General features: G+C 39.4%; 1 protein-coding gene and 1 long non-coding RNA gene across 5 annotated transcripts in view; one reads left to right on the top strand and one right to left on the bottom strand.

The window, feature by feature from the left end:
* The window catches only part of PCNX2 (pecanex 2), a 281,436-nt gene that overhangs the window by 164,056 nt on the left and 89,381 nt on the right, over window positions 1-27,999 (bottom strand). For 3 of the 4 annotated variants that reach the window (XR_011496310.1, XM_014854585.3, XM_070492557.1), the window contains exon 16: window positions 593-702. The exons of the other annotated variant lie outside the window; for it this stretch is intronic. Coding sequence is in view for 2 of the 3 variants with exons in the window: in XM_014854585.3 (XP_014710071.3) it covers window positions 593-702 (110 nt within the window). In the remaining variant the exon portion in view is untranslated. The remainder of the gene's footprint in view (window positions 1-592; window positions 703-27,999) is intronic. 4 annotated transcript variants of the gene reach the window in all.
* On the top strand, window positions 4,993-8,478 carry LOC139041339 (uncharacterized). Its single transcript, XR_011496311.1, has 3 exons — window positions 4,993-5,175; window positions 5,905-6,077; window positions 7,509-8,478. It is a non-coding gene; the product is annotated as an uncharacterized lncRNA (long non-coding RNA).

Raw genomic sequence — 27,999 nt, 5'->3', positions numbered from 1 at the left:
TTGATATCTAAAACTTTGGCATCATGCAAAAGGTTTTTAGTCCCAAAGTGCATATTTATCAAAGATTTAAAAGACATGATTCAAGGAAAGAATAGAAAGAATATTTTCCAGTGACTGAGGATTATTATTAAACATATTTTAAAACTCTGGTGCGAACTTCACTTTAAACCCAGAGGGCACTGGTTGTATTGGGAACAAAACACAAGAGAACAAAACCTAAAGCTCTCCTTTCCGAGGTGCCAGTCTAGTCTCCCCAGGGTGACCGCCTAGAAAACAGGCAGCGATGCTGCTTAATCGACCTAGTGAGGGTCCTTGTTGAGGCTGGAGCTTCTCACCCACCCCCAACACTGAGGGAAAGGCAAAGACAGCGCTTGAGTGCTAGCAGCCATCTGTGCCTGGCATTGTGCGTTTTACTCCAAAAGCACTAGAGCAAAGGTTATACGTTCGTTTGATTTTCATCAGTTTCTGGTCGGTCCTGCCTTTCTCCCACCCTCGTCCAGTGACCAGCTAGTTTAACAGCAACACAGTCCAACCACCAAGAGCACTGACGAGCGAGCGCAAGGCGGCGCACAGCTGGGTGTGTGTTACTCACAGGAGCACAGAGGGGTCGCTGCTCTGACGGCTCAGATGGAAGGAAAGTGCAACCAACAGGCCACAGAAGGCTGAGAACAGCGCTGGGATGTGCTGTGTGCTCCACGGTTCCTACGGCAAAGACAGCAAACAGCCAAGTCACTCCGCGGCTGGGTAAGGAATAGCAGGATTGCGCTCTACGAAACGCTCCAGTATGCACCCGAGACCCAGCTGGCTGGATGTGGTGTCCTGTGATCACTCCGCCAATGGTCACGCCAGCACCCCACAGTCACAAAGAAACCATGCCTATTCACGTACAAAGAGTGATGTTGACAAGGGATGGGGGCGGGGCGCATTTCAAATTAATCATTGCTGTTTATGAGAATATATTTACTTAATCTTTTCTGAGAATCTATTTACTTCATGTTGTCTGAAATTAAGTTTAAGATTTTTATAAGATGTAACATTAAACATGTGTTGCTTCTTCTGAATTTAATGTAATACTTGATGATGATAAGAACTGTATTTCTCGGTGTTTATTTAATCAGTGATTTAAAAGGTATGAGGCATGTAAACATGCATTAGGGATCGGATTGACCAGTGGACTGAAACAAAACTCAGTCAAAATTAAAGACAGTCCCCTGAAGAAAGAGAAAAATGGTTTGAAAACAGCACCATACTTCAGGTTTGATTTGACAGAAGTACAGATGCCTGTAATCGACACACTGTGCTCAGAGTGGAAGGGCAGAACGCAGGAAATGGTGTCCATCCTGAGCAGCGTGGTCCCTTGGGACCCTGTTCCCCTTCCACCCATCCCTGACGTTCCTGCCAACACACACGTGTCTTCATATACACAGAAAACTTCTGTCTAACCTTTCACTCACCATCAATAGCAACTACGATGCCCTCTGAGGCTGAATCTAGTCAAGGACTTCAATACTTTTCTCTCAAGATTTTGAACCCTTAACTCACCAAGTGTTTTATTTGAGAAGGCTGGGTTGGTCATTATGCTTAAAGTCAAATACACAAATGAATGAGTCAAGCGTGCTCACATCATATTTGTAACCGCTAAGAAATGCTGGAGAAGTGAATGCTACCCTGGGGAGGGCGAGTGGTTATCTTTCCACAGGCCTTGTTTTCCTACAAATTAAAATGCATTTCCTTGATCTCCCCCACAGTGATGGCTAGGAGCCTGAGGGAGCAGCACCTGGAAGGGAAGTGAAGGGAGCCAAGCTGAGCCTGTAGCTAGACAGGAGGCGAGATGACCGGCTCCATACACACCATTCAGGCAACCAGCCTCCACTGAGGGATGCCCTGCAAGCCCCTCAGATCAACGTCCTAGCTGCACGGGGCTGCCGCGGTGACTTTCCCAGCGTCCTCAAGGCACCACAAGGCAGTCATTATTTTTCTGATTCTGTGCAGATGTCTTCCCCACCAATTTTGCCGAGAAGATCCAGGGCCGTGATCAAAGCGTTCTCCGCTGCTCTCTTCTCCCGGTGGAGTCCCCTTCAACAATGCCCTCCCTCCCTGAATCCAAGGGAGAGGGGCACTTCCTCCTTCCTAAGACCACCCCTCCCCCCGACCACATCCTCCTCTAATTCCGCTGACACCCCCCAGATGGAAGAGAGAGAGAAAGACATCCTCTCTTTTCATCGGTCCCTTCTGCCCCACCTATAAAAATGCTTAAGTTGCTGAATCCTTAAACAATAAAAAGGCCCTCCCCTTCAAGCAGTTACCCTCAAAAGCCATGTACTTCCTCTCTCCTCTCCTTCAGTGCCAGCCCAGCCTTGCAGGAGGCTCCCTCACCAGCCAGTGACTGGCTAGTTTCTGTCACGTGGGGCTCCTCCCCGGGGTGCAGCACCTCTTCACAGCATGGGCTTTGAGCTGGGCAGACCTAGATCAGAATCCTGGTCCTGCCAAAGATGAGCAGTGTGGCCTTGGCTAAGCTACTTAACGTCTCTGAGCATTGGGTTAGCTTTCTCTTCTTTCGAAAGGCAAAATAATACACACTCAAGGGTTGCTGTGAGGGTACTTTTCGGTACCCTGGGCCATATTTGAAAGCTTTTCACATGGGAGGGTTCAGTGCAGTCCCCACTTGGTGACCAGAGCCAGAAACCAGGCTCTCCTGGGAGATGTTCCCCCTCTGCCATCTCCAGAGTCAGCTGCTCCTCATGTGTCATCAATACATCTTCACTCTCTCTCCAATATGTCCCCTCCTTTCACTGCATCCTGCTGGGGAAGGCCTCCCCTGTCTCGTCCCATGAAGCTATTGCTAATAGCTTCATAGAGGGAGGATGGGACGCCAGGCTCCACATCCCTCCCCAACTCCATGGTCCCATGCTTCATCCTCTCCCTAGCAGAAGAGGGGTCCTCTTCTCCTAAAAGGCAAATCAATCACATGATTGCCCTTCATTCTATATTCTCCAGTGATTCCTCACTGCCCACTGAATAAAATCTACTCCACAGGAAGCTACATAAGCCAACAGTTTCTGGCTCTAGACTATGTTTTCAGCCCCAGTCCTCACATCTAAGATATGCGCAGCAGCAAAACCATAAAGATACGTTGCTTCCTGGCCCCCTGCCTTTGCACACAGGGTTCTGTCTGCACAGAGCGCTCTTCTCTGGCCCTACTCCACTCCCCTCTCCATGGTGAACTCCTACCCATGCTTCAGTGCCCACTCTAAGAAGTCCCACCTACTTGGTGCTGCCTCCTGACTTCCCAGGCAGACTGGAGCCCTCCTCTGTGCATCAAAACCACCTTTAAAGACTTCTGCTTTAGCACTGAAGACTTCTCACTTCTGTTACTTATACGCATGGGGATGACTTGCCCCCTCATCTGAAAACTGCTGACCACAGTTGTGCTTAGACAGTGCACTCCCTGAGGAGGGGCAGCCTTGCATCTCTCTCTCCCATGTTCTTGTCACAACTGTTAGCACATCGATGCATCCCTGAGTGAACAACTACAAGATTTCAGTCTGCGTGATTACCTCAGTCCCTCTTCTAGGACCTGCGTGGAAAAGAACTTTCAGCAAGAAAAGAAGGTGAGGCAATGAAGTAGTTTAGATCAACTGTGGACCAGGCAGTGAAATGCCACTGAAATGATCAGACAGTCAGAGAAAAGGTAATCCCTTGACCTTAGAAGTCTAATTTTCCCTACAAACAGCACCGCCAATAACAGAAAAGTTATTGTGAAACTTGGGAGTTTTACCCTTTCCTAAGAGTCCATTCTTCAAACATCTCTGGGCCCGCTACTGTGTGCCAGGCACCAAGCAGCACACGGGGACGGACGCAGGGTCTCGGGAAAGGAAGAGCACACGGGTAATTGCGGTATGACGAGCCATGAACAGCGAGGTGCTCAGTGTGGGCACTCACAGAGCAGGAAGCAGAGGCTGAAGGGAGTCACGGGAGTGGCTTGTAAGTGGAGGCTGCACTGAAGAAATGCCGGAGAACACGGTCCTCCCCTTGCAGGAGCTTCTAGAAAGGCCAAGCTCGGCTCTGCAGGCGCTGGCAGGTGGCTGGAGCTGCCCTCCTCCATCCTGGCATATCCTCCTCCACTCCCTGCTCTGGCCACCCACCCAGAGCTTCTCTTCTTTCACATCCTACTTGGCTGTTACAAAAACAAGTATGAAAAGTTTTCCAAAAGAGAAACCTAGTAAACGCAATTTCTTTCCATCGATTCCTCTGCGTGTGCCTACGCTGCGTACTAAAGTCACAATTCCGTGAAGGCAGATGCATTGCTTTCACGGGCCGCCCCTAAAAATGCAAACACTGGAAAAAAAATCACCACGAGAAGGATTTAGTAACCGTGACCATGGAAATAACTGCCGTTGCGTGGAACAGAGGGAAAGGGTAAGAGAACAAGCGCTGGTGGAAGCTGATTCCAGGCTCATGGCTTCCTGGAGTGAATGATTCTCAGTGGCTCAGCTTCCTCCTCAGTAAAAGGTGACAATGACATCTTTATTGAAGCCCTGCTACAATGACTTAATGAGATCTGAAACACTCTTACAAACTGCAAAGCAGAATGTCAATGTTAGTTTTTTATTAATTGGAAAAGGAGTACTCATGACAGATGGTCTTCAAAGACAATAGATTAAAGCCAGACTACATATGTTTAAACAATTAAGTTTACCTACTTTTATTTACCCAAAACCCCTGCCCTAATTCTTCTCTCATTTACTCTCTATTTAATTAAATCAAAAGAACAGCCACATCTCTCTCGTGCTGAGGGACCCTCCCTCCTTACCTTCTAAAATAGCAATTGGTAGAAAGAGGAGTGAAAGGTAAAAACGTCCAATCAGAAACAGCGGAGTTGGAGGCGAGTGACGTTGCCCCCCCCCCCCTTCTACTGCCCATCTTTGATCTCAGGCTATGATTACACATCTGTATCCATGACCATGTGATTAACATCTGATCCCTCCACAGGGTCCAGGCCTTCGACAGCAGGGACTCATCTGTGTAGCCCAGTGTATTCTGAACACCTGGTGCAGGGCCCGGCCTGAGAGGCATTTAACAAACACATATGGAACCAACGCACTGGATCTGAGCGACCATCACCTCCTTACCATACAACACAGACCTGAGAAGGGAAACGGACGATCATTTTACGTAAGTATCTACAAGTACACAGAAGGTTGGTCTTTTGCAGAACAGTAGTTCAAAGCACGGGCTCTGATGTAGGATTGCCAGCTTCAATCCTCACTCTGCTGATCATCTGGACTAAGGTATTGGGCAAGCTATTAAGCCTCAGTTTCCTAAGATAATTTAATAGCGCACACCCCATAGGGTTGCTGCAAATATAATGAAATACTGTCTGTAGAACACTTAGTAGAGTAGCCAGTATAAATGCTCAGCAAATGTTTGCTAATACTATATGCTTTATGAGATACTGTCTCAGTCCATTCGGGCTGCTATAGCAAAATATCATCAACTGGATGGCTTATAACCAGCAGAAATGTACCGCTCACAGCTCCGGAGGCTGGCAAGTCCAAGATGAAGGCACCAGCAGATTTGGTGTCCGATGAGAACCCGCCTTCTGGTTCATAGCTGGCATCTTCCTGCTGTGTCCTCACATGGTGGAAGGGGTGAAGGATCTCTCTGGGGCCTCTTTTAGAAGGGCACTAATCCCATTCATGAGGGCTCCATCCTCTTGACTCAATCACCTGCCAAAGGCCTCCCTCCTAACACCATCAACTTGGGGGTTATGATTTCAACACATGAATTTTGGGAGGACACAAACATCCAGACTATAGCAGACACATAAGGGGATTAAGGATTGCAGTGAAATCTCTTTTCCTGGAAAAATCAGAATTCACCTTACGTCTGGTCCTTTTCTAGGAGGCAAAGGGAAGAGCAATGATGTTCGCAGATTCCTTTTTCCATTCTATTTCTATACCATCGACAGAAAAGATGGAAACAGGAACTCGTCTACAAAATGTGACTCTGACCTTGCCAAGATGTGATATTATTCTCCCAAGCTGCACAATTTGAACAGACAGATCTTAGCATGGGTAATTCTCTTTTATTATTTTAAGCTGTTCCATTCCTTCTGGTCTGTGTCCCATACTAGTAAAAGTAAAAGTCTGTATTCATTCCTCCATACACGTGATTTCTTTTAAGCATAACCAGTAGCTTCGGGATAAATTGTTACACATGAATGAATGGCAGTGTGGCCACAGGGGCAGGACAGAGAACGACTGTGTCCTTCAACAAGGTAAAAGCAAAGTGATGCCAGAATGGCACGCTGCTTCTTCCAAGGAGAAGGGTAGGAGGAAGGATGGCAAGGAGTCCATATTCCATCTGCTGCTTTGCAGGTTTTCTAGCCCAACCTCAGATCTTCACAACTCTTTCTAAGAAAGAAACTGGGCTTGCCTGGGCTTGGACAGATTGTAAAAAGGCAGACCGCCTGGATCTTCCCAGGCTCACTGCTGGCAACGGCCTCAAGCTCCAAGTTCTTAGCCATGTTCAATTTTTTTCAACAGACACAGATAGATATATCGATCTATATCTACAGATACCTATATAGATAGACATACCTTCTCTCTCCATATATATAGAGAGAGATATATCTTTAGAGAGGCCAATTAAAATAAATTTCTATTATATATAAAATAGGAGGCAAACTTCTCAAAGAAGCAATGGTAGGAAAGACTACTTGAATGTCAACATGAGTTATTCTTTCATGTGCAGAGTGCCAAAATTTGCAAAACCATGGTATCTTTAAAAGAGATTATTTTTGATTTGGAGGAGATCTCATGGCTGAGCTGGCCTCACCCCTTCAAATTACTGATCAAGTAAGAAAACAGGAAGAATGGAAGAAACTTACCCAAGGTGGCAAGACTAGGCCCAAGCTCCCAGTGCAGTGCTCTGTATACCCCACTAACCAAAATGTTTGTATAGCTAACTGTGCAAAATATGCAGACATCACACCACTTTCCATATTAAAAAATGGAAAAAATGGTTGGTATGCTTTCAATCATCACTATAAGCTAGAAGGTCCCAGCTCTACAAGCTGTCTCATTCATGTATCCATCCCACGTTCACTAGGGCTGGACAGCTATTCAGACAGCTACCTGTTTCAGTGCTTGTTGTAACACATGGTAGAGTGAAAGCCCACAGGAAGAAGTGATCAGGGGTGTGGGGGCGGTGCTCAGAGGCAGCCTCATGGAGGAGCAAGTATGAAGCTGGGTTCTAAGGGTGACTAGGAATGAACCTAAGGAGAGCAAATTCCAAGTCATGGAAGGAAGCGATGCTTCCAGGCTGCATGAACCAGCTCTCAAGGATGGGTGTGGTTATGCTGTGGGATGGGGATGGCTGGGCATCCTTCCAGAGGTATAGCTCATAAAACATATGAAGATTACAGGAATAGATAAAAGTGGGAAGTGGTTAAGCTTGGAGAAAATACATGGAAGGGAAATGACCTTTATTGTTTATCACTGCAGAATTTTCTAGACTGAGAAGAGAGGCAGCTTGGTGCCATCGATTCTGAAGATCAAACAAAAATAAATATGCTTCAGCATCAGCAACGGCATTGGAATGTAATTTAAGGAAGAACTTCCGAACATTGGTGATTCGACAAAGTTACAATTAGGGAAACATTAGCACTTCTTTCTCCCAAATTATTTTAAAGCATAGATATTTTCCTTGGAGAGTTAAGATACAAGCTTGCCTGAAAGAGAAGGGAGGAAGATGAGCTTGCTGAAGGCTTTTCTTCTTACACTTTTATTGCATAGAAACATCCTACTGTTTTAACAGCTCCACAATTTATGCCCACCCCCTACACACGCCTACACCCAACTAAGCAAACTGAGTACAAGAAGGAGCTTTCCAAAATTATTTTACAGAATTAAAATTTGGGAGTGGGGGAAAGCTAACAGATAAACTGCCTTTGCCCCATTTTCGTATCCTGTCTCCTTAACTTCCTGATGACTCTCCAGGCTGTTCAGTGTGAATCACCCACCAGCATCGCCCCCAGGGGCCCAGGCTTAGCTCCCCTGCCCCCTCCGGGCAGCTCTGCCCTGCATAGCGGGAATCCTGGGCAAGAACAACACTGAGAGGGATGGGGCTTTCTACAGCATCAGGAGCATCTAGGGGCCAAACTTCTAGAAGGACTTGAGCTTGTTGAGTCAGGAATACGGTAAGAAGAAAAAAAAAAACGCCTTTGAGGATATTTTTATTTTAATTTTTATTTGGGGATAGATAAGGAAATATTGACATTTGAGGAAGAGGAAGACAACTGACCTGAAGAGGGATTCGTCAAAGAAAATGATCAAACGCGCTGTGTATTTCAGCCGAAAGATTTAATTCAGCGCTCAGTTTCATTTCTACCAAGAGGAGCAGAATGGAAGAGGCGAAGTACTGACTGACATTTCTAGGGGATTTTTTAAAATAAACTTTTATATTTTAAACATATATGTATTAATCTTGAATTTTATTATATATTTATATATTATTTATTTATTATACTTATACACACACGCACGTGGACGCACAAATGCATACATATATATTTATATATATATATGTATGCGTGTATGTGTGTGTATATATACATATAAAGACTTTGGAGGGTGATAAGGTTTTAAGTAATCTATCACCCACTGATAATGAAGTGCATACCATGTGACAATTTGCTTCAAAATTAACATCCCTAATTGCTTTGAGATGCGTCTCATGGGCCCCTGAATTGGGAATGATATGGATTGATGCCAGCTCCATGAAAATCCCACAGGTTTTGAAATATTTTTACGAAGTAGAAATAAAATTGTCTAATAGTCCTACAATCCTGTGGTAGATTTCATACGCATTTGGGAATTCTTTTGATGAAAATGCATAGAGAAGCTCAGCTTTATATAAAAGTACTCTCTGAAGGGGATCTTAGCTTCAGCACCTTTGTTCTTAGAAATTTTAGACATCTCTACGATGGAATTTATGGGGCAGACTAAGTGAGGGTTTGGTTATAAAGTGAATGCAAACAGACCAAATTCTAACTTTGCTCTGCCCTTTACATCAGGTTCACATACTTTCTTCTTAAGGAAAAAGCAATGGATTCTTCTAAGCCCATTAAACACAGGGGCATTTCTGAGATCCAGGTTTTGATACACCCTAAAATAAGAACTAGACCATATTGCTGTGACTCTGATATAAGTTCTATTTCTAGGTCTATTTTTGACCTGAATCTCATCTTTAAGTAAAAGGAGGTCTGTGCACCTAAAGTTCTGGAAACCAAGCAAGGTCAGACACGTCCCCCAGTCCTTGTACTGTGCACTCTATTCATACTGCACAACCCCGGGTGTCACGGGTCATCATGTGACCAGCACTCATGAGGGTGCACCGGCCACAGGCCGGGTTCCGCCAGCACCCAATGCTCATCTGTAGAGTCCTTGCTGACATTCCTCACAGACCACGAAAACCCTGGGGGGCCACCCCAGGGCCCAGCACTAAGTCTAATTCAGAGTGGGTAATCACAAGTGCTCAATAAATAAATGAATGATCATATTAACAAAAATGACAAATCAGACTTCACTGTTTACTAAAAGTAGATTTTTCTTATTTCACCTTCTTTTTCATTTGGCAAAAAACATCGTATGTTTATGATTCAAGAAAATATTTTACTTTTAGGAATAGCGACTGGGGAAAAAATGAGATCATTAGCCTACAAGACAGACTGACAAGGTCCCATTCATCCTAACCTATCTATATGAACATAGACAAATACATACACACACAAATATGTGTACTTTTTGGGAAATACTGACATTTACTTTCCTTCTCATAGCCTTCTTCTCAGTTACCTGTATTTATTCAATCCAAAAGTTTAGAGAACACCTTTCATGTAACAGACACTGGACTTCTTATGGGATATGGAAACAAGTATTTATAACCAGAGTCTATGACTTTGAGGAGCTCCCGGTCAAACCGGGAGGGATGGAAAGTGTTGCATAAACACCACCACCACAATAATGGCTCCTGTGTACTGAGCAATGACTTGACCGGCCACTTCACACAAGTTATCGCATTTAGTTCATAGCACCCCTTAAAGGTAAGTATTGCTCATTTTAAACATGAGAAAACAGGCTTTTACTTTACTTGCTATTACGGTGAGGATCCGTATTTTCCACACAGAGCTGATTACATACAGAAAAAAGTACTGAGTGAACACCAAAAGGACAATATTGTCCACGAGATTTTGGAAGAGAGAAAGATAAACTCCTGCTGGACAAGCATAGTCTTCCATCTCTACTAGGATCAGCATTGCTCAGACTCCAGGCCCAGAATTTTCTTTGCCACCCATGGGCGTCTGTCCCAATCTGTCACTCCAAACTGGACATCACTGCAACCTGCGATATTGACTTCGTGACATTTCCTGGATTTGAACCTTTCATACTCTGCTTAGGACCAAAACCTGAGTCCAGATCTTACTCCACTTGACAATTGCAATTCCATTTTGAACTGAGCTATCATTATTCTTCCTGTTTTTTTCCCCAATCAGTATCACGGGACACTGTCAAAGCTATCCAACCCAAGCTTGTAATGGATGATGACAATTCAGCCTTAACTGGGTTTGCAGATCAATTACCCTTCTTTATCTTTCTAGGAAGGGAAGTGTGACAGAAAGTGCTAGCCATATACATAACATCCATTTCCCCCTCCTTCCCCACTAGCAAGAACGCCTTTACTAGTTGTTCAGATAACTAAAAACTAGTAATTCCACTCCCTGGAAGTGACATAATTCTAGCCATAAAATACAATCTGAAGTCTAGTATAATAAAAGCAAATCAAAACTGGGATTGTCTTTTCAAACTTACTACTATTAACATTATCACCATCATGTTCACCGTTAACTATTTATGCTAATAATAGTTACCATTTGTATTAGTTTTCTATTGTAGTGTAACAAATTATCACAAACTCAGTGGCCTAAAGGACACAAATGTATGATCTCACAGCGTCTATGGGTCAGGAGTCTGAGCATGGTGTGGCTGGCTCCTCTGCTCAGGGTCTCACCAGGTTGAGATCACAGTGTTGGCCAGGGCTGTGATCTTACCTGCAACTCGGGGTCCTCTTCCAAGCTCACTTGTGGTTGGCAGAATTCAGTTCCTTGCAGCAGTAAGACTGAAGTCCCATTTTCTTGCTGGCGATCTGCTGGGGTCCACACTAGCTCTAAGAGGTCCTTGACAGGTGCCCCTCTCCAAAGGCAGTTCACAACATGGCCATTTACAAAGCCAGCAGGGGAGAGTCTCGCTGCTGCTTCCCCTCTGACCGCTAGACCCTCTTTTAAAGAGCTTGTCTGATTATGTCAGACCCATCCAGATTATCTCCCTTTTGATTAATTTAGTCAACTGATTAGGGACCTTAATTACATCTGGAAAATCCCTTCAACTTTGCCGATAATGTAACCTAATCACAGGAGCACCATCCCATCATACTCACAGGTCCTGCCCACACTCAAGGGGAGAAATTGGAGAGCATGGGCACACCAAGGGGCAGGAGTCTTGGGGCAATTTTAGAATTCTGTCTACACCCCATTTAAAGAGTCACCTTGAGCTAAGCACTTTAGATACATTACCAATTTAATTTCATTTACTTCTGAACATTCACATGAGGTAGGTATTACTAATCCATTTTACAGCTGAGAAAAGCAATGTGAATCAGCCACGTGCCCTTAGGCAAATAACTTAAGCACTGTGCTTCACATTCGCCATTCGAATATAGAAATGCTATTATCTTCCTTATGTATTACACGGAGCTATAATAAAAGGCAAATGAGAAAACATTTGGGAAATTATTTTGAAAATTAAAGTACCATAGATCTTCAAGGTATCTTATATGCCTGTGAATTGTTCATTTGACTAGAAAATATATTTACACTTGAAATGTGTTAGAGAGGATGGCACACAAGTCCAGACTGAAAAGACACAAGATCTGGGGTCTGGGATGTGTGATGCTGAGTAAGTCACTTACTATCTGGACCCCCATTTCCTCATTTAAATAATAAAAATGAAGGGATTGGACTAAGGGATATCTAAGATCCATTTCAGTACTAAAACTATTCTAGAATTATGAGTTTGTTTTATATCTACAATTATATTTGAAATCCTCAATGCAGAGGAAATGCCATTGTTTTAGCTGCAGTCTGTAGTATCTAGAAGAACATGGGAAGCACTCTCCCACAAGCAGTTGTTAATGACGCCTGGGAAACGTTAAATTATAGTAATGTGCCTCAACCTCTGGATCCCCTTGCCATCAATAAAATAGAATCTCTTTGTTAGGAATAATAAAAAATAGAAATCATGGTTTATCCAGACATATACAAACCCCAGCTAATTAACTACTAAGCCATTTCTCCTGGGAGCAAATATTCTGGTTGATTCTGTATAGCACTGTCAAATATTTAAGTCAATGAGGGAGTCCATTTATATGTTAGTTGCTACTATCTTGGATGAGTCAAAGGGAATATGAAATTAAAAGAGAAATCAAAATTTTTTCCCCTAATAAATATTCCAGACAGCAAAGTTAACTCCTAGTCCCTCATTTGCTTCTATCAAGTGAGAATAATAAAAATCAAAGATGTAAACACACATCAAGACCCATATAGAGAAATACATCTCTAGCAAAGCAGCTGACGTGCTGAAATTGTTCATAAGGGCCCATCCATCCATCACGGGGCAGCAGAAGATAAAAGGGAAAAATCAATTCCAGCAATGCAAAGAGTAAGCACAAAAGGCATAAACAAAAGCATCGTTAAACAGGAAGTGGAATCACAGCTCTGGGTAAGTGTGTTAGGATGAAGATGGGTGAGCTTCTCTTTTTCCCTCAGGACCCCCTTGCAGATTTGCTCACCACATTCATTCAATTCACCGCATTTAATAGGTGCTTCATTTTGAAGTGGAGCGTCAATCTGTGACCACTAGAGATCTCAGGACTCACAAATGAGAAGGGAGAAATGTAAATTGCTCTATTTTTACCAAAAGATGTTTCAAAATATAGATAGAACTTTAAGAACCTGTAACAACAGACCATGCTATTTATCACAAGTGATGCTTGTTCCATGCTGAGCAAGGGAAGTCAATAGCTCTCTGAGATGAAATAAACCTTTCCAAAGTACCCCAGTTCCAACTGGGAAGAAGCCTGTTTCAACACCCAAGTAAACCCCAGGGCCTTTGAAATGTTCACGCCCATCACAGAGTTAGCAGTGTGCTTTCAAAATGGAATCTATTTACTCTGATCCAACAGTTGCTTATGCCTGCAGCATGCCATAAACAGAAAGGAAAACAGAAATAAACAAGTCGCAACCCAGAATAGTAAATAGCTCTGATCAGTTGGTACTGGCTGCCTGTAGTACTGTGTAGGCACCCTGAGGTCCTATTGATCTCAGTGAGAAAAACTGCTGTGATCAATTAGTAATGTCTGATATGAGGAAAGTGTCGGACTTGGGGAAGTAAAGAAATGATAACGCCTGTCTCACAAGTAGGTAAAAACCCAGAAAACTTGTCTATTTGAATACCAGATTCTTCAATAGTTTCTAAAACCCTCTAAGAATCTTTTAAGAAAAAGTCATTTAATAATCCCAGGAGTGTACATTACTTTTGATAATATTTGAGCCAGTAATAATGAGCCTGTAGCACGTGTCTAACGAAATGGGTTTTTCAGAGCATACAACTTCTCCTTTAGAAATTAATCTAAGTCCCATGAGCTGTTCCTCTGTGGAAAGCATCCTGAGGATGGAAGAATATTCTGTCTCCCATAGATTTAACCATGATTCTATTATCAATGAATTATTTTCCACTATCAAATGAGTCTTACCTGCTCCAAAGCATGAGGTGTGAGACAAAGGTTGGCCATAAGTCAAAGATTTAGAGTAAGCAGGTGTGATTTAACAAAGAGATAGCATGGAGAATTCAGCTGATGGAGAAGCAAGAATGAGGTTTTTGGTCTGACCACTCATGCACTGATTTGGGAAGTCAATTGCTGGAACTTTTTAAATGCCTTTGCTTCCATCACCACTGGGGCCATCAGCTCATCCATGGCACTCAACATCTTAAAACTGATGACTTCTTTTTTCTATAAGTTCCCTTCATGTAACCACTATTCTCACGATGCACAACATGCCCACTGGATCAAAAACATACATTTTTAGCCTTGCCTTCAAAATTGTCCATAACTTTGATGCATCCTGCTCAGATATCCAATCTTCTCTCTCATTCACCATTTTAGTAGGTTAATTTTCTTACCACCTCCTCCATCTGCCATAGTCATTCATTTCTAACTCCGACAAAAGTGTTTCACAGGCCTGAGTGAATACTTTATGGCAAAGTTCTCAGCCCAATGAGAAAATGTTTGAAGGCTGAGCTGAACAACCACCTTCTATGACTGATTTTCTCTTTTCTGATCATCCACAGCATATCATCACCTTTGATGAATGTTAAACTCCTGAGGAGAAAGAACTGACTTTTTCTCCTCTCACATCTCTGGAGTACTTGGCAGAGTAAGTTCTATATAAATAAATGTATGTTGACTATGAGTGAATGTGACCTTTTCAGCCCCTGTATCAGGTACAGAGAGCTTGCATGCTCCCATTCCCAAAGAAAAGAATATTGATATCAAATGCCGTTTGCTATTCTGGGTTGTAAAGAGTGAAGAAGTGTGGAGTCTTGGTCAAAAGGGCACTAACACAGGGAACTAGCTTTCCCCCTCTCAATAATGTCCAATAAGATACTCAAAAACAGAAGAGCATAAATCCGCTCTAGAAGCCAGAAAAGGTACTTGTGCACAAGCCACAGGCTCTGAGGAATTTAAGTCAGATCTTCTCTTACAGATGAGATGAGACTGAAAGAATGTTTTGAGATCTGACACACGACCCCAATTCCCACTCTCCATTTGAGAGAGAGAGTAGTGTATGGAAGAAGTAAGCAGGGAAAGGTCTCGCTACATCCCTGCTGACATCACCTAAATCAGAGGCGGGAGGGCTGGAGTTGAGGCAGGCCATGGGGTTGGCAGAAAACACAACAGTTGGACTTGCATATCTGTGGACTGGAAGTATCTGGAAACTCCCACTGTCTTGGAGGCAGCAGGTTTTACTTGGTCAGTTCACGGATGGAAATATTGGAACAAAGAGGGTGAAATAGAGACAACCACTGCCCCAGCTACTCCATTCATAGCCACTGACTGTGATGAAGCTTCCTGATATAACCACCTAAAACCCCATCAATAAGACATTTTCCCAGGGCAAAATTATATCTGAACTGGTAGCATGACACTGGAACATGCTTTTGTTTTCTTTTCTTTTCTTTCCGTATTTTGGACCTGAGGTACCTCTGGAAAGACTTGGTCAGGGAGCCTTAAAATTTTCTGACAGAAGCTCAATTCATAAAACCTAATGTTCACCTGAGCAGACCAACGCCATACATACAATTATGTGGGCCAGGTATGAGAGACGACAGGGCATGATGAGATCTGTGAGTTTGGGGAGCTCTGACTCACTATTCAGTTTCAGCAGATCGTTACCAAGTGGGAATGTGGGCCCAGTGTTGCCAGAGCTTTACGTTATTTAATGGAAGTAGGAGAAACATATTTTCATATCAAATGGCCTGATTTTAAATGTTGGCTATGAACTAATTTTAAACACTACAGAGGCCAAAAACAAAACAACTCTGTGGAGTGAATAGAGACAACAATAGGTTGTCAAAGAAAACCCTGTGAAGATGAGAGAAAATATAAGACAAACAATAAGCACCCTTAAAATGAGATATTTCTCTAGACACTACTTAAAAATGCTTTCTAAAACACATTGACTTCAAAAAGAAAATGTTTAGGAAAGATCGCCTTCAAAAGATTCAAAAGTACATTAACACTTTAAAGGTAAACAAGCAATTACGAAGGGAGAACAATATGAATGCCATGTTTCAAACTTCAATTTAGCAGAAAACCAAACAGTGATCAATGTAGGAAGAAACTTATAACTGTAAGATTAAGATAACAATAGGACTTGTCTCACAGGAATGCTGTGTGGAATAAATCATATAAAACATGTAAAATAACTAGTACAGTTCCTAATACATGATAACTTCCCAACAAATATATGCTGTTATCACAAGGAGAAATTCTGGAAACTATACCACAACACAAAAGAAAAACATAAAGAAAGGAAAACCATGAAAAAAAGAATGAGAGACATCAAAGACAATCAGAAACAAAAGTCTGTGAAAAAATTAAAAACAGATCATGTAAACAAAATCAATAATGTCATTAATCAAAAAATAAGAAGGGGAAATGTTTCCTATTTGTAAGAGTCTTCAGTATGAAAAATGAGAATGGACATGATTTTCCAGAAAACTTAAAGAAAGAGAACCAAGTCTAGTCATAGTCTATTGCCTCTTTTTTTTAGAAGATAAGAAAGAATTCTACAAGAATTCAGGAAAAATTCAAGTTGGTCTCATTCTTGTTCTCCTCAAAACTAAATATTGATGAGCGATGCCTCCACTTCAGGTGTAAAAATCCACAAGAGTATGGCTCACCTTTTGACTATAAGAAAAAGCCAGATAATTTATAAAATCTCAACTTTAAAATAATTATAATTAATATATTAAAGGATCTAAGAATTGGTGGACAATATTCATAACACATGGGTAATTTCAAAAGAGAAATGGAAATGCTAGGAATAAAAATACATGATATAAGAGACTAGATGCAGCAGAGGAAAGAATTAGCGAACTTCAAGATGGGTTGATAAAAATTATTCAAAAGAAAACCCAAAGAAATAAAGAGTAGAAAAAAGAACATAGCATCTGAAAGGTGTGGAACAATATTAAACATCTAACATATGTATAATTGGGAGGCCCACAAAGAGAAGAAAAACTGAACAAGACAGAAGACATATTTGAAGAGATAATGGCCAAGGATTTGGAAAAATTAATAATAAAAAAACAGTGGCCAGCCCCAAGGTGTAGTGGTTAAATTCAGCATGTTCCACTTCAGTGGCCCAGATTCACGGGTTCAGATCTTAGGCGCAGACCCATACCACTCATCAGCCATGCTGTGGCAGTGACCCACATATAAAGTGGAGGAAGATTGGCACAGATGTTAGCTCAGGGCTAATCTTCCTCAGCAAAAAAAGAAGAACAAGAGCAAGAACAAGAACAGAATAAAAGAGCTCAGAAAATCAGAAAACCTAAGTAAAACGAAAGATAAACACCAAACACCATACACTTAGTCACATCACTGTCAAATTGCTGAAAACCAAAGACAAAGAGAAAAATCTTGAAGGTAGCCAGAGAAACAATAAACATTTATAACAGAGGAACAAATATTGGAGTAACGGCAGACTTTGGTCAGAAAATATACAATACAAAAGAAAATGGGACAACATATTTAAAGTACTGAAAGGGAAAAAGTGAAACTGTTAACCCAGAATTCTACACCAGTAAATATAGCTTCAGAAAATGAAGGCAAAATAAAGAATGTTTCATACAAAAGCCAGAATAATTCACTACCAGCAGACTTGCACTGTAAGATTTGTTAGCAAGCTCTTCAGACAGAAGGAGTTATGATACCAAATACAAAGTTGGATCTACACAAAGTAATGAACATTAATAAAAATTGTAAAAATAAGGGTAAAATAAAACAGATTTTATCCTTATTTTGAATCTCTTTATTAGATAATTGATCATTTAATAAGAGTATAAAACAGTGTATATTGCATCTTAAGAAATCAGGAAAAAAGAGTAAATTATATCCAAAGTGAGCAAGAAGAAGGAAATATCAAAGATAAGAGTAGGCAACAATGAAAATAAACATAAAAACAATAAAATCAAATATTATTATATAAAGAGTTCAAAAGGATTAATAATAAACCTCTAGCCAGACCAAAAAAAAAGGCACAAATTACCAATGTTAGGAATAAAAGAGGAGACATCACTACAAACACTATAGACATTAAAAGGATAATAAAAAATATTAATAAATTTATGCCAATAATTAGAAAATATAGAGGACATGGACAAATTCCTTGAAGGATACAGCTATTTCAACAGTAGATAACATGAATAACTATATTTACTGAATCCATAGTTTAAAACCTTCCCACAAAGAAAACTCCAGGCCCAGATGGCTTCAACTTATGAATTCTACCAAACACACATGAAATAAATAATACTAATTCTATATAAACTCTTTTAGAACACAGAAGAAAAGGAAACACTTTCCAACTCATTTTATGAGGCCATTACCCTATGACAAAACAAGACAAAGCATTGCTAGGAAAGAAAACTAGAAAACTAAAAATCTCATGATTATAGATCAATAAAATGTTAGTAAATAAAATTGAGCACTGTAAAAAGGATAACATATTATGAACAACTGGGCTTCATCTTTCAAATGCAAGATTGATTCAACATTCAAGTCAACCAATGTAATTCTCCCCATCAACAGACTAAAAGAAATCATTGTGATCTTCTCAATAGATGCAGAAAAAGCATATGGCAAAATTTAACATCCATTAACAATAAAAACTCCCAGCAAGGTAGGAATCTAAGGGAAATTACTTACTCTGATACAGGGTATCTAAAAAGATCCTGCAACTAACATTACACTTAATAGTGAAAGACTGAATGCTTTTCCCCTAAGATTGGGAACAAGGCAAGAATGTCTGATGTGAGCAGTTCTAGTCACACTGCTCTGGAGATTTCAGCCAGTGCAGTAAGGCAAGAAAAAGCAACAAAAGACATACAGATTGGAGGAAGAAATAAAACTGTCTTTATTCACAGGCAACATGACTATATATGTAGAAAATCTCAAAGAAGCTACCAAAAAAAGCACTAGACCTAACAAGTAGATTTAGCAACTTACTAGTTGCAAGGTACATGCCAAAATATACAGAAATTAATTGTATATACTATCAATGAAAAATTGGAAACAAATTATACAAGACAACACTACTTACAGTAGCATAAAACACATGAAATAGTAATAAATGTGAAAAAATATGCACAGTAATTGTAGGCTGAAAAAAAATATTTCTGAGAGAAATTAACAAAGACTCAAATTAATGAAGCAACACCATGGTCATCGATCAGAAGATTCAATATTGCTATGATGTCAGTTCTCTCCAAATTGATCTATAAATTCAACATAATTTCAATCAAAATTTCTGCAGGCTTTTGCTTTAGGAATTGACAAATACATTCTAAAACTTATATTGAAAGAAATAAGTTCTATAATAGCTGAAAGGTTTAGAAAAAGAAGAAGAATATTGGAACACTCACACGATTTGATTTCAAGACTTATTGCAAAGGTACAATAATCAAAATAACAGACATATAGAACAATTGAATAAAATACAGTCCAGAAATAGACACACACTTGTCTGGATAATTATTTTTAATTGACTTTTATTTTTTAGAGTTTCACAGCAAAATGTTAGTTTCACAGAAAAATTGAGCAGAATGTAGAGAGAGCTATCACATACCCCCTGCACCCACATACACACTTCTCCTCCACTATTAAAATCTTGCACCAGAGTGGTACATTTGTTACAACTGACGCACCTAAATTGACAAATCCTTATCACCAGAAGTCCACAGCTTACACTATGGTTCACTCTTGGTGTTGTACATCCTATGAGTTTTGACAAATGCTAATGAGAGGTATCTATCATTATAGTATCATATAGAGTAGTTTCACTGCCCTAACACAGTATTTTCACTGAGCTCTGTCTATTCATCTCTCCCTCCCTACTAATTGCTGGCAACCACTGATCCTTTTATTGTCTTCATGGTTTTGCCTTTTCCAGAATGTCATGTAGTTGGAATCTTACAAGATGTAGCCTTTTCGGAATAGTTTCTTTCACTTAGTAGCAGGCATTTAAGATTCCTCCAGGTCTTTTCATGGCTTCATATCTCTTTTTTTTGGATGGTGGGGGATGCTGAATAATATTCCCTTGTCTGAATGTACCACAGTTTATTTATCCACTTACCTACTGTAGGACATCTTGATTGTTCCCAAATGTTGGCAATTATTATTAGAGCTGCTATAAACATTTGGATGCAGGGCAGGTTTTTGTGTGGACTTAAGTTTTCAACTCTTGGGTAAGTACCAAGGAGCACAAGTGCTGGGTTGTAGGGTAAGAGTGTGTTAACTTTGTAAGACACTGCCAAACTGTCTTACAAAATGGCTGTACCATCACCAGCAATGAATGAGAGTTCCTCTTGCTCCACATCCTCGTCAGCATTTGGTGTTGTCAGTGTTCCAGATTTTGACCATTCTAGTAGGTGTGTAGTGGTATATTATTGTCATTTTAATTTGCAATTCCCTAATGACATCTGATGTTGAGCATATTTTTATATGCTTACTTGCCATCTGTATATCTTCATTGATGAAGTGTCTGTTCAGGTTTCCGTCCATTTTTTAGTCAAGCTGTCTTTCTTATTGTTGAGTTTTAAGAGTTATTTATATATTTTGGGTAACAATACTTTATCTGATAGGCTTTTTGAAAATGTTTTCTCCAAGTCTGTGGCTTTTTTTCTCATTCTCTTGACAGTGTCTTTCAAAAGCAGGAGTTTTTGATTTTAATGAAATTCAGTTTATCAGTTCTTTCTTTCATGGATTATGCCCTTGGTGTTGTATCTAAGAAGTCATCATCATACCCAAGGTCATCTAGATTTTCTATGTTATCTTCTGGGACCTTTATAATTTTGTGTTTTACTTTTAAGCCTATTATGCATTCTAAGGTAATTCATGTGCAAGGTGTAAGGTCTGTGTATAGATTTATTTTTCACATGTGAATGCCCAGATGTTCCAGCACCAATTGTTGAAAAGACTATCTTTACTTCATTGTATTGCCTTTGCTCCCTTGTTAAAGATCAGTCAACCATATTTATGTGGGTCTATTTCCAGGCTCTCTATTCTGTTCCATTGATTTATCTGTCTATCCTTTTGCCAATACCACACTGTCTTGCTTATTGTGACTTGATGGTAAGCCTTGAAGTTGGGTAGTGTCAGTCTTTCAATTTTGTTCTCCTTCAATATTATGTTGGCTATTTTGGGACTTCTGCCTCTCCATATAAATTTCAGAATTAGCTTTTCACTATCCACAAATTAACTTGCTGGGTATTTGACTGAGATTGCCTTGAATCTATGGATTAAGTTGGGAAGAAGTGACGTGACAATACTGAGTCTTCCGATCCATGAACATGGAATATCTCTCCATGGAGAGTCTAGTTCATTGATTTTGTTCATCAGAGTTTTGTAGTTTTCCTCATATAGGTCTTGTATTTTGTTAGATTTATATCTAAGTATTTCTTTTTGGGGGGGTGCCAATGCAAATGGTATTGTTTTTAATTTCAAATTCAACTTGTTCATTGCTGGTATATAGAAAAGTGATTGACTTTTGTATATTAACCTTGCTAATCTATATCATTGCTAAAATCACTTAGTTCCAGGAGGTTTTGTTTTTGTTTTTGTTTTTGGTCAATTCTTATGAATTTTCTACATAGACAATCATGTCATCTGTGAACAAAGACAGTTTTATTTCTTCCTTCCCAATCAATGTACCTTTTATTTCCTTATCTTGTCTTACTGCATTAGCTAGGATTTCCAGTGTGATGTTGAAAAGGAGAGGTGGGAGAGGACTTCTTTGCCTTGTTCCTGATTTTAGTGGGAAAGTTTCCAGTTTCTCACCATGAAGTGTGTAGATTTTTTGTAGAGGTTCTTTATCAAGTTGAGTAAGTTCCCCTCCATTTCTAGTTTGCTGAGAGTTTTTAACTTAAATGGGTATTGGATTTTTCCAAGTGCTTCTTCTGTATCTGTTGATATTGATCATGTGATTTTTCTTCTTGAGTCTGTTGATGTGATGGATTACATTAACTGATATTTGAATATTGAACAAGCCTTGCATATCTAGAATAAATCCCACTTGGTCCTGGTGTATAATTTTTTATATATTGTTGGGTGTGACTGACTAATATTTTGTTGAAGATTTTTACATCTATTCATGAGAAATATTGGTCCATAGTTTTTTTCTTCTTCTTGTAATGTCTTTGTCTGGTTTTAGGGATAGGATAATGCTGGCCTCAAAGAATGAGTTAGGAAGTATTTCCTCTACCTCTATCTTCTGAAAGAGATTGTAGAGAACGGGTACAATTTCTTCCCTAAATCTTTGGTAGAATTCACCAGTGAACCCATCTGAGCCTGGTGCTGTCTGTTTTGGAAGGTTATTAACTATTGACTCAATTTCTTTAATAGATAGAGGCCTATTCAGATAGTCTATCTCCTCCTGTGTGAGTTTTCAGCAGATTATGTCTTTCAAGGAATTCCATTTCATCTAGTTTATCAAAATTGTGGCCACAGAGTGGGCATACAATATTCCTTTATTATCCTTTTAATATCCATGGGATCTACAGTGATGTTCCCTCTTTCACTTCTGAAATTCGTAATTTGTGTATTCTTTTTTTTCTTAGTTAGCCTGTGTAGAGGATTATCAATTTTCTCGATCTTTTTCAAAGAACCAGCTTTTGGTTTCGTTGATTCTCTCTACTGATTTCCTGTTCTCAATTTCATTAATTCCTGCTCTAATTTTTATTATGTATTTTCTTCTGTTTACTTTGGAATTTTCTCCTTTTTCCAGTTTCTTAAGGTGGAAGCTTAGATTTTTCATTTTAGATCTTTCTTCTTTTCTAATATATGCATTCCAAGCTATATTTTCCCACTAGGCACTAATTTTGCTGAATCTCACTCATCTTGATAAGCTGTATTTTCCTTTCTATTTTTAGTTCAAAACACTTTTAAATTTACCTTTATATTTCTTCTTTGACTCATGTTATTTAGAAGTGTGTTGTCTAATCTCCATGTATTTTGGGATTTCCAGTTATCTTTTTGTTATTGATTTCTAGTTTAATTCCATTGTGGTCTGAGAGGAGACATGGTAAGCTTTCTAGTCTTTTAAATTTGTTACGATGTGTTTTTTGGCCCAGAATGTTGTCTATCCTGGTGAATATTCCACGTGAGCTTGAGAAGAATGTGTATTCTGCTGTTGTTGGATGAAGTAGTCTACAGATGTCAATATATCCAGTTGATTAGCAGTGCTTTTGATTCAACTATGTCCTACTGATTTTCTGCCTGCTGGGTCTGTCCATTTCTGACAGAGAGGTGTTGAAGTGTCCAACTATGATGGTAAATTCATCTATTTCTCCTTGCAGATTTATCAGTTTCCCCTTTACAGATTTTGTTGTTAGGTGCATACACATTAAGGATTGTTATGTCTTCTTGGAAAAGTGATCCTTTTAATATTATGTAATGCTCCTCTTTATCCCTGATAACTTACCTTGCCCTGAAGTCTGCTCTGTCTGAATTTATAATATAGTTATTCTCACTTTCTTTTGAGTGGTGTTACATGGTATATCTTTGTCCATTCATTTACTTTTCAGATATACGTATCTGTATGTTTAAAGTGGGTTTCTCGTAGACTATATACAGCTGGGTCTTGTTCTTTGATCCCCTTTGACAATTTCTGCCTTTCAATTGGTGTATTTAGACCATTGATGTATCCAGTGATTACTGATATAGTTGGATTAATATCTACTGTATTTATTACTGTGTTATACTTATTGCCCTGTTCTTTGTTCCTATTTTTGTCTTCTACTCTTGTTCTTCCTTTTGTGAATTGACTTAATGATTTCATTTTCTCTCCTTTCTTAACATATGAGTTGTATTTCTTTTCTTCTTAAACTTTTTGTAGTGATTGCCCTAGAAAGTGCAATATACATTTACAATTAATCCAAGTCCTCTTTCAAATAATATCATACCACTTCATGGGTAGCACAAGCACCTTATAATAACTAAATATTCTTAATTCCTCCCTCTGATCCTTTATATCATTGCTGTCATTTTATATATATACATACAAATATAAGTATAAACACAATATATAAATATAGACATAATATAGACATATTTTCAGCATATATAGTCAAATACATGGTTGCTATTATTATTTTGAATAAACTGTTATGCTAGATCAATCAAGAAGAGGAAAAATATGTTTTTATTTAATCTTCACTTATTCCTTCTCCAATGTTCTTCCCTTCTCTACGTAGTTCTGAGTGTCTGACCTATATCATTTTATCTCTCAAGAACTTCTTTAACATTTCTTGCAAGGTATGTCTACTGGCAACAAATCCTCTCAATTTTTATTTGTCTGAGGAAGTCTTTTCTTATCTTTCACTTTTGAAGCATAATTTTGCAGGGTAAAAAATTCTAGGTTGGCAGGTTTATTTTTTTTCCTCTCAATACTTTTAGCTATTTTACTCCACTCTCATCCTGCTTGCATACTTTCTGACTTACTCAGCTCAGGCTGCCATAACATAACAAAATGCAATAGACTGGGTGGCTTAAACAGCAGAATTTTATTTCTCACAGTTGTGGAGGCTGGAAGTCAGAGTTTAGGGTGCCAGCATCATGAGGTGCTGGGAAGGGCTCTCTTCCTGACTTGTCAATGCCTACCTCCTCTCTGTGCCTTCACGTGGCAGAGAGATCAAAGGCTCTGGTGTCTCTTGTTCTTCTTATAAGAGCATTTATTCCATCATGAGGGTGCCACCCTCATGACCTCATATAAAACTAATTATCTCCCAAAGGCCCCATCTCCAAATATCATCACACTGGGAATTATGATGTCAACATACAAACTTTGGGGAGAGACAACTCAGTCCACAGCAGTTTCTGAGAAGTCAGGTGTAATTTTTATCTTTGCTCCTCTATAGGTAAAGTGGTTTTTCCCTCTGGTTTCTTTCAAAATTTTCCCTTTTTCTTTGATTTTCAGCTGTTTGAATATGATATGCATAGGTGCATTTTTTTTCACATTTATCCTGCTTGGTTTTCTCCGAGCTTTCTGGATCTGTGGTTTGGTGCCTTGTATTAATTTGGAGAAATTCTCAGTTGTTAACTGCTTCACATATTTTTTCTGCTCCATTCTCTCTTTTTTCCCTGATATTCCATTACATATATGTTATACCATTTGCAGTTGTCCCACAACTCTTAGATATTCTATTTTTTTCTCAGTCTTTTTTCTCTTTGCTTTTCCATTTTGGAAATTTTTATTGACACAATCTTAAGGACAGAAATTCTTTCCTTAGCTGTGTTGAATCTACAAATGAACCCATCAAAAGCATTCTTCATTTCTGTTACTGTGTTTTTGATCTCCAGAATTTCTTTTTGGTTCTTTCTTTGCATTTCCATCTCTCTGTTTACATTGTCCATTTGTTCTTGCATGCTGTCCATTTTATCCATTAGAGCCCTTAGCATATTAACCACGGTTGTTTTAAATTCCTAGTCTGATAATTCCAACATCCCTGCCACGTCTAGGTCTAGTTCTGATTTTTGCTGTCTCTTCAAACTGTGTTTTTTGTTGTCAGAGAAATGCAAATTAAAACCCCAATCAGATACTAGTATGTAACTAGAATTGCTACTATTTTTAAAAATTGACAATACTAAGTGCTAGAAAGAATTTAGAACACTTAGAAACCTCAAAGATTATAGGGAGGGTAGAAAGTGGTACAGACACTTTGGACAACAGTTTGGCAGTTTCTTATAAAGTTAAATATAGACTTACCATTTGATCCAGCAATCCTCCTTCTAGGTATTTACTCAAGATAAATAAAAACATATATTCACACTAATATCTGTACACAAATGTTTATAGAAGTTTTATTCTATACAATAAATTTATATAATTTTCAAGAACTGGAAATAGCCACAGAAACACTAGTTCTGAAAAAAAAGAAACAAACTACTGATACACGCAACGACATGGTTGGACCTTAAAGCATCATACTAAGTGAAAGAAAAGCTACATACCATATAAGTCCACTCCTATGAAACTCTAGAAAAGGCAAAACTATAACAATAAAAAGTAGATCAGTGGCTGCAGGAACCTGGGCATGGGAGAGAAATGACTGCAAAAAAGCATGAGGAAAACTTTTGGGGGTGATGGAATTATTCTATATCATGATTGTGATGGCGATTATTTGGCCTTTAGATTTGTCAAAACTCATCTAATTGTACATTCAAAACTAGCGAATTTTACTGTATAAAGTTGATTTTTTTTTAAGTTATAAGCAGAGAAATCAGATCAGTGGTTGCGAAAGGATGGAGTTGGGAGAAGAGACTGATGACAGGGATATAAGGGAAGTTGGAGTTGGAGGAAATGTTCTAAAACTTGATTGTGGTCTCAGTTACGTGACTATAGACACTTACCGAAACTTACCAAACTATATATTAAAAAGCTGAATTTTGCGGTATATAAATTACATCTCGATAAACCAGATTTTCAGAAAAATAAATATGTAAACACACACTGGAACACAACAGAGAAATATACAAAATGCCCTGCAAGTAAAAGCTTGTGACCCCCAAACTTTATAGGCAGCTGTTTTACCAAAAGGCAGTAGAAGGAGGTCCTCGGAAGGGCAAGGACTCAGAAAATACCTGTCCAAGTACTCTCTCTGAATGAAGTACCTGGAGTCCTGTGGCAGAATAAAGGAACGCATTTTGAAAAAAGAACACCAGAAACACTGATTAATTATCTAACTGTTGTTCTATATGATAGGACAAGCGTGGTAACAGACAGAGCCACCACAAGCACATAAATACCTTTGTGTATTAGAGAAAGGAAACTTCCGCTCCTTTCCCCTCCCCCTTTTGTTATCTGAAAGAAAATATCTATATGAAAGATAGGGAGGGAGAGGGAGGGAATGATGCCAATGAATACCACAGATAACTTAACTGTGACGCACTGGCAGATAACATTGAATTCCTTCCCTTCCACAAAGAGGGATAAACAATTATTTTTCTGTCACTAAACTGATCAGTTGAATGGAAGATTTTATGTTAATATTTTTAAAAAGTTAGTAAGAAATGTCATATGACATATATTAAAAACCCTTCAGAACATACATTATTTTTATTTACTCTTTTACATTTAATTTTTATTTTATCAAAGAGATACCTTCGGTTTAAAACATTAAATGTAGAGTGTCCATAAGGCTAGGAAATCTGTATAATATGAATTAATTAGCTTTTTCACTGATTGAAGATGCCTCTGACAACATTGCGTATATTCTTGTTTTCAGAATTTATGGCGTCTCTGTAGTTGCACAACACTGAGCATGCACAGCAGCGGTCCCCTGCCCACATCATCTCTTTGCCCCTGTTCCTGCTTCCTAAAGGCAATGCCTTTGAGCTGTTTCCTCTTCACCTACTAACCTCCATGCTTCCAGATAACATGCTTATCTTGTTATTTCTTGATTTTTTTTTTAAATTTTAGACAGTATTTGCTGACTTTCTAATATGGAAGACAGGATTAAGATCTCCCCAATGCTCTCACACACACACATATACACACTTCAGCTCCCCCATTCTTCCATTATAGAGATGACTATTATTCAGATCATTATAAACAAAAAATATGACTCACAGCTGAGCCATGCATGTACAACAGTAACATTTCTTTTCTGATACAACTTTTTCCTTTCCTAAAGTTAACGCCTGTCTTGTTTTTTCATCATCTTAGGCTTCCCTTGCTGCCAGCCTAGCTTTCAGCTTTCTACTTCTGGATAAGTCTATAGACTACAGTCCATCTGTTTTTCAGATTCTAAAATTTTGTTGCTGTCATGTCGTCTCCCGTTCTCTGTCCATATAGCTTTATGCAATTTTATCCCTTTAACATCTTCTGAGTGGTATTTCAGAAGGAAGTGAAGGTATACACATGAGCCCTGTTGACCATCGTACTTAAGCAGAAGCCCCTCCCAGTGTCATTTACTGACCATGCCAGAAAGACACCTGTAGAGGGGGGGTCAGACCAGGTGGGCTTTGTGTTCCAGGGCACATCAGGTATCTTAATGTGTCTTCTAACCCCACTGAGCCCTTCCCTGCCAGGCCCTGCTA

The sequence above is a fragment of the Equus asinus genome, chromosome 2 (assembly GCF_041296235.1).
Source record: "Equus asinus isolate D_3611 breed Donkey chromosome 2, EquAss-T2T_v2, whole genome shotgun sequence".
Taxonomy (NCBI): Eukaryota; Metazoa; Chordata; class Mammalia; order Perissodactyla; family Equidae; genus Equus; species Equus asinus.
This window is presented reverse-complemented; position numbering and strand designations above follow the sequence as displayed.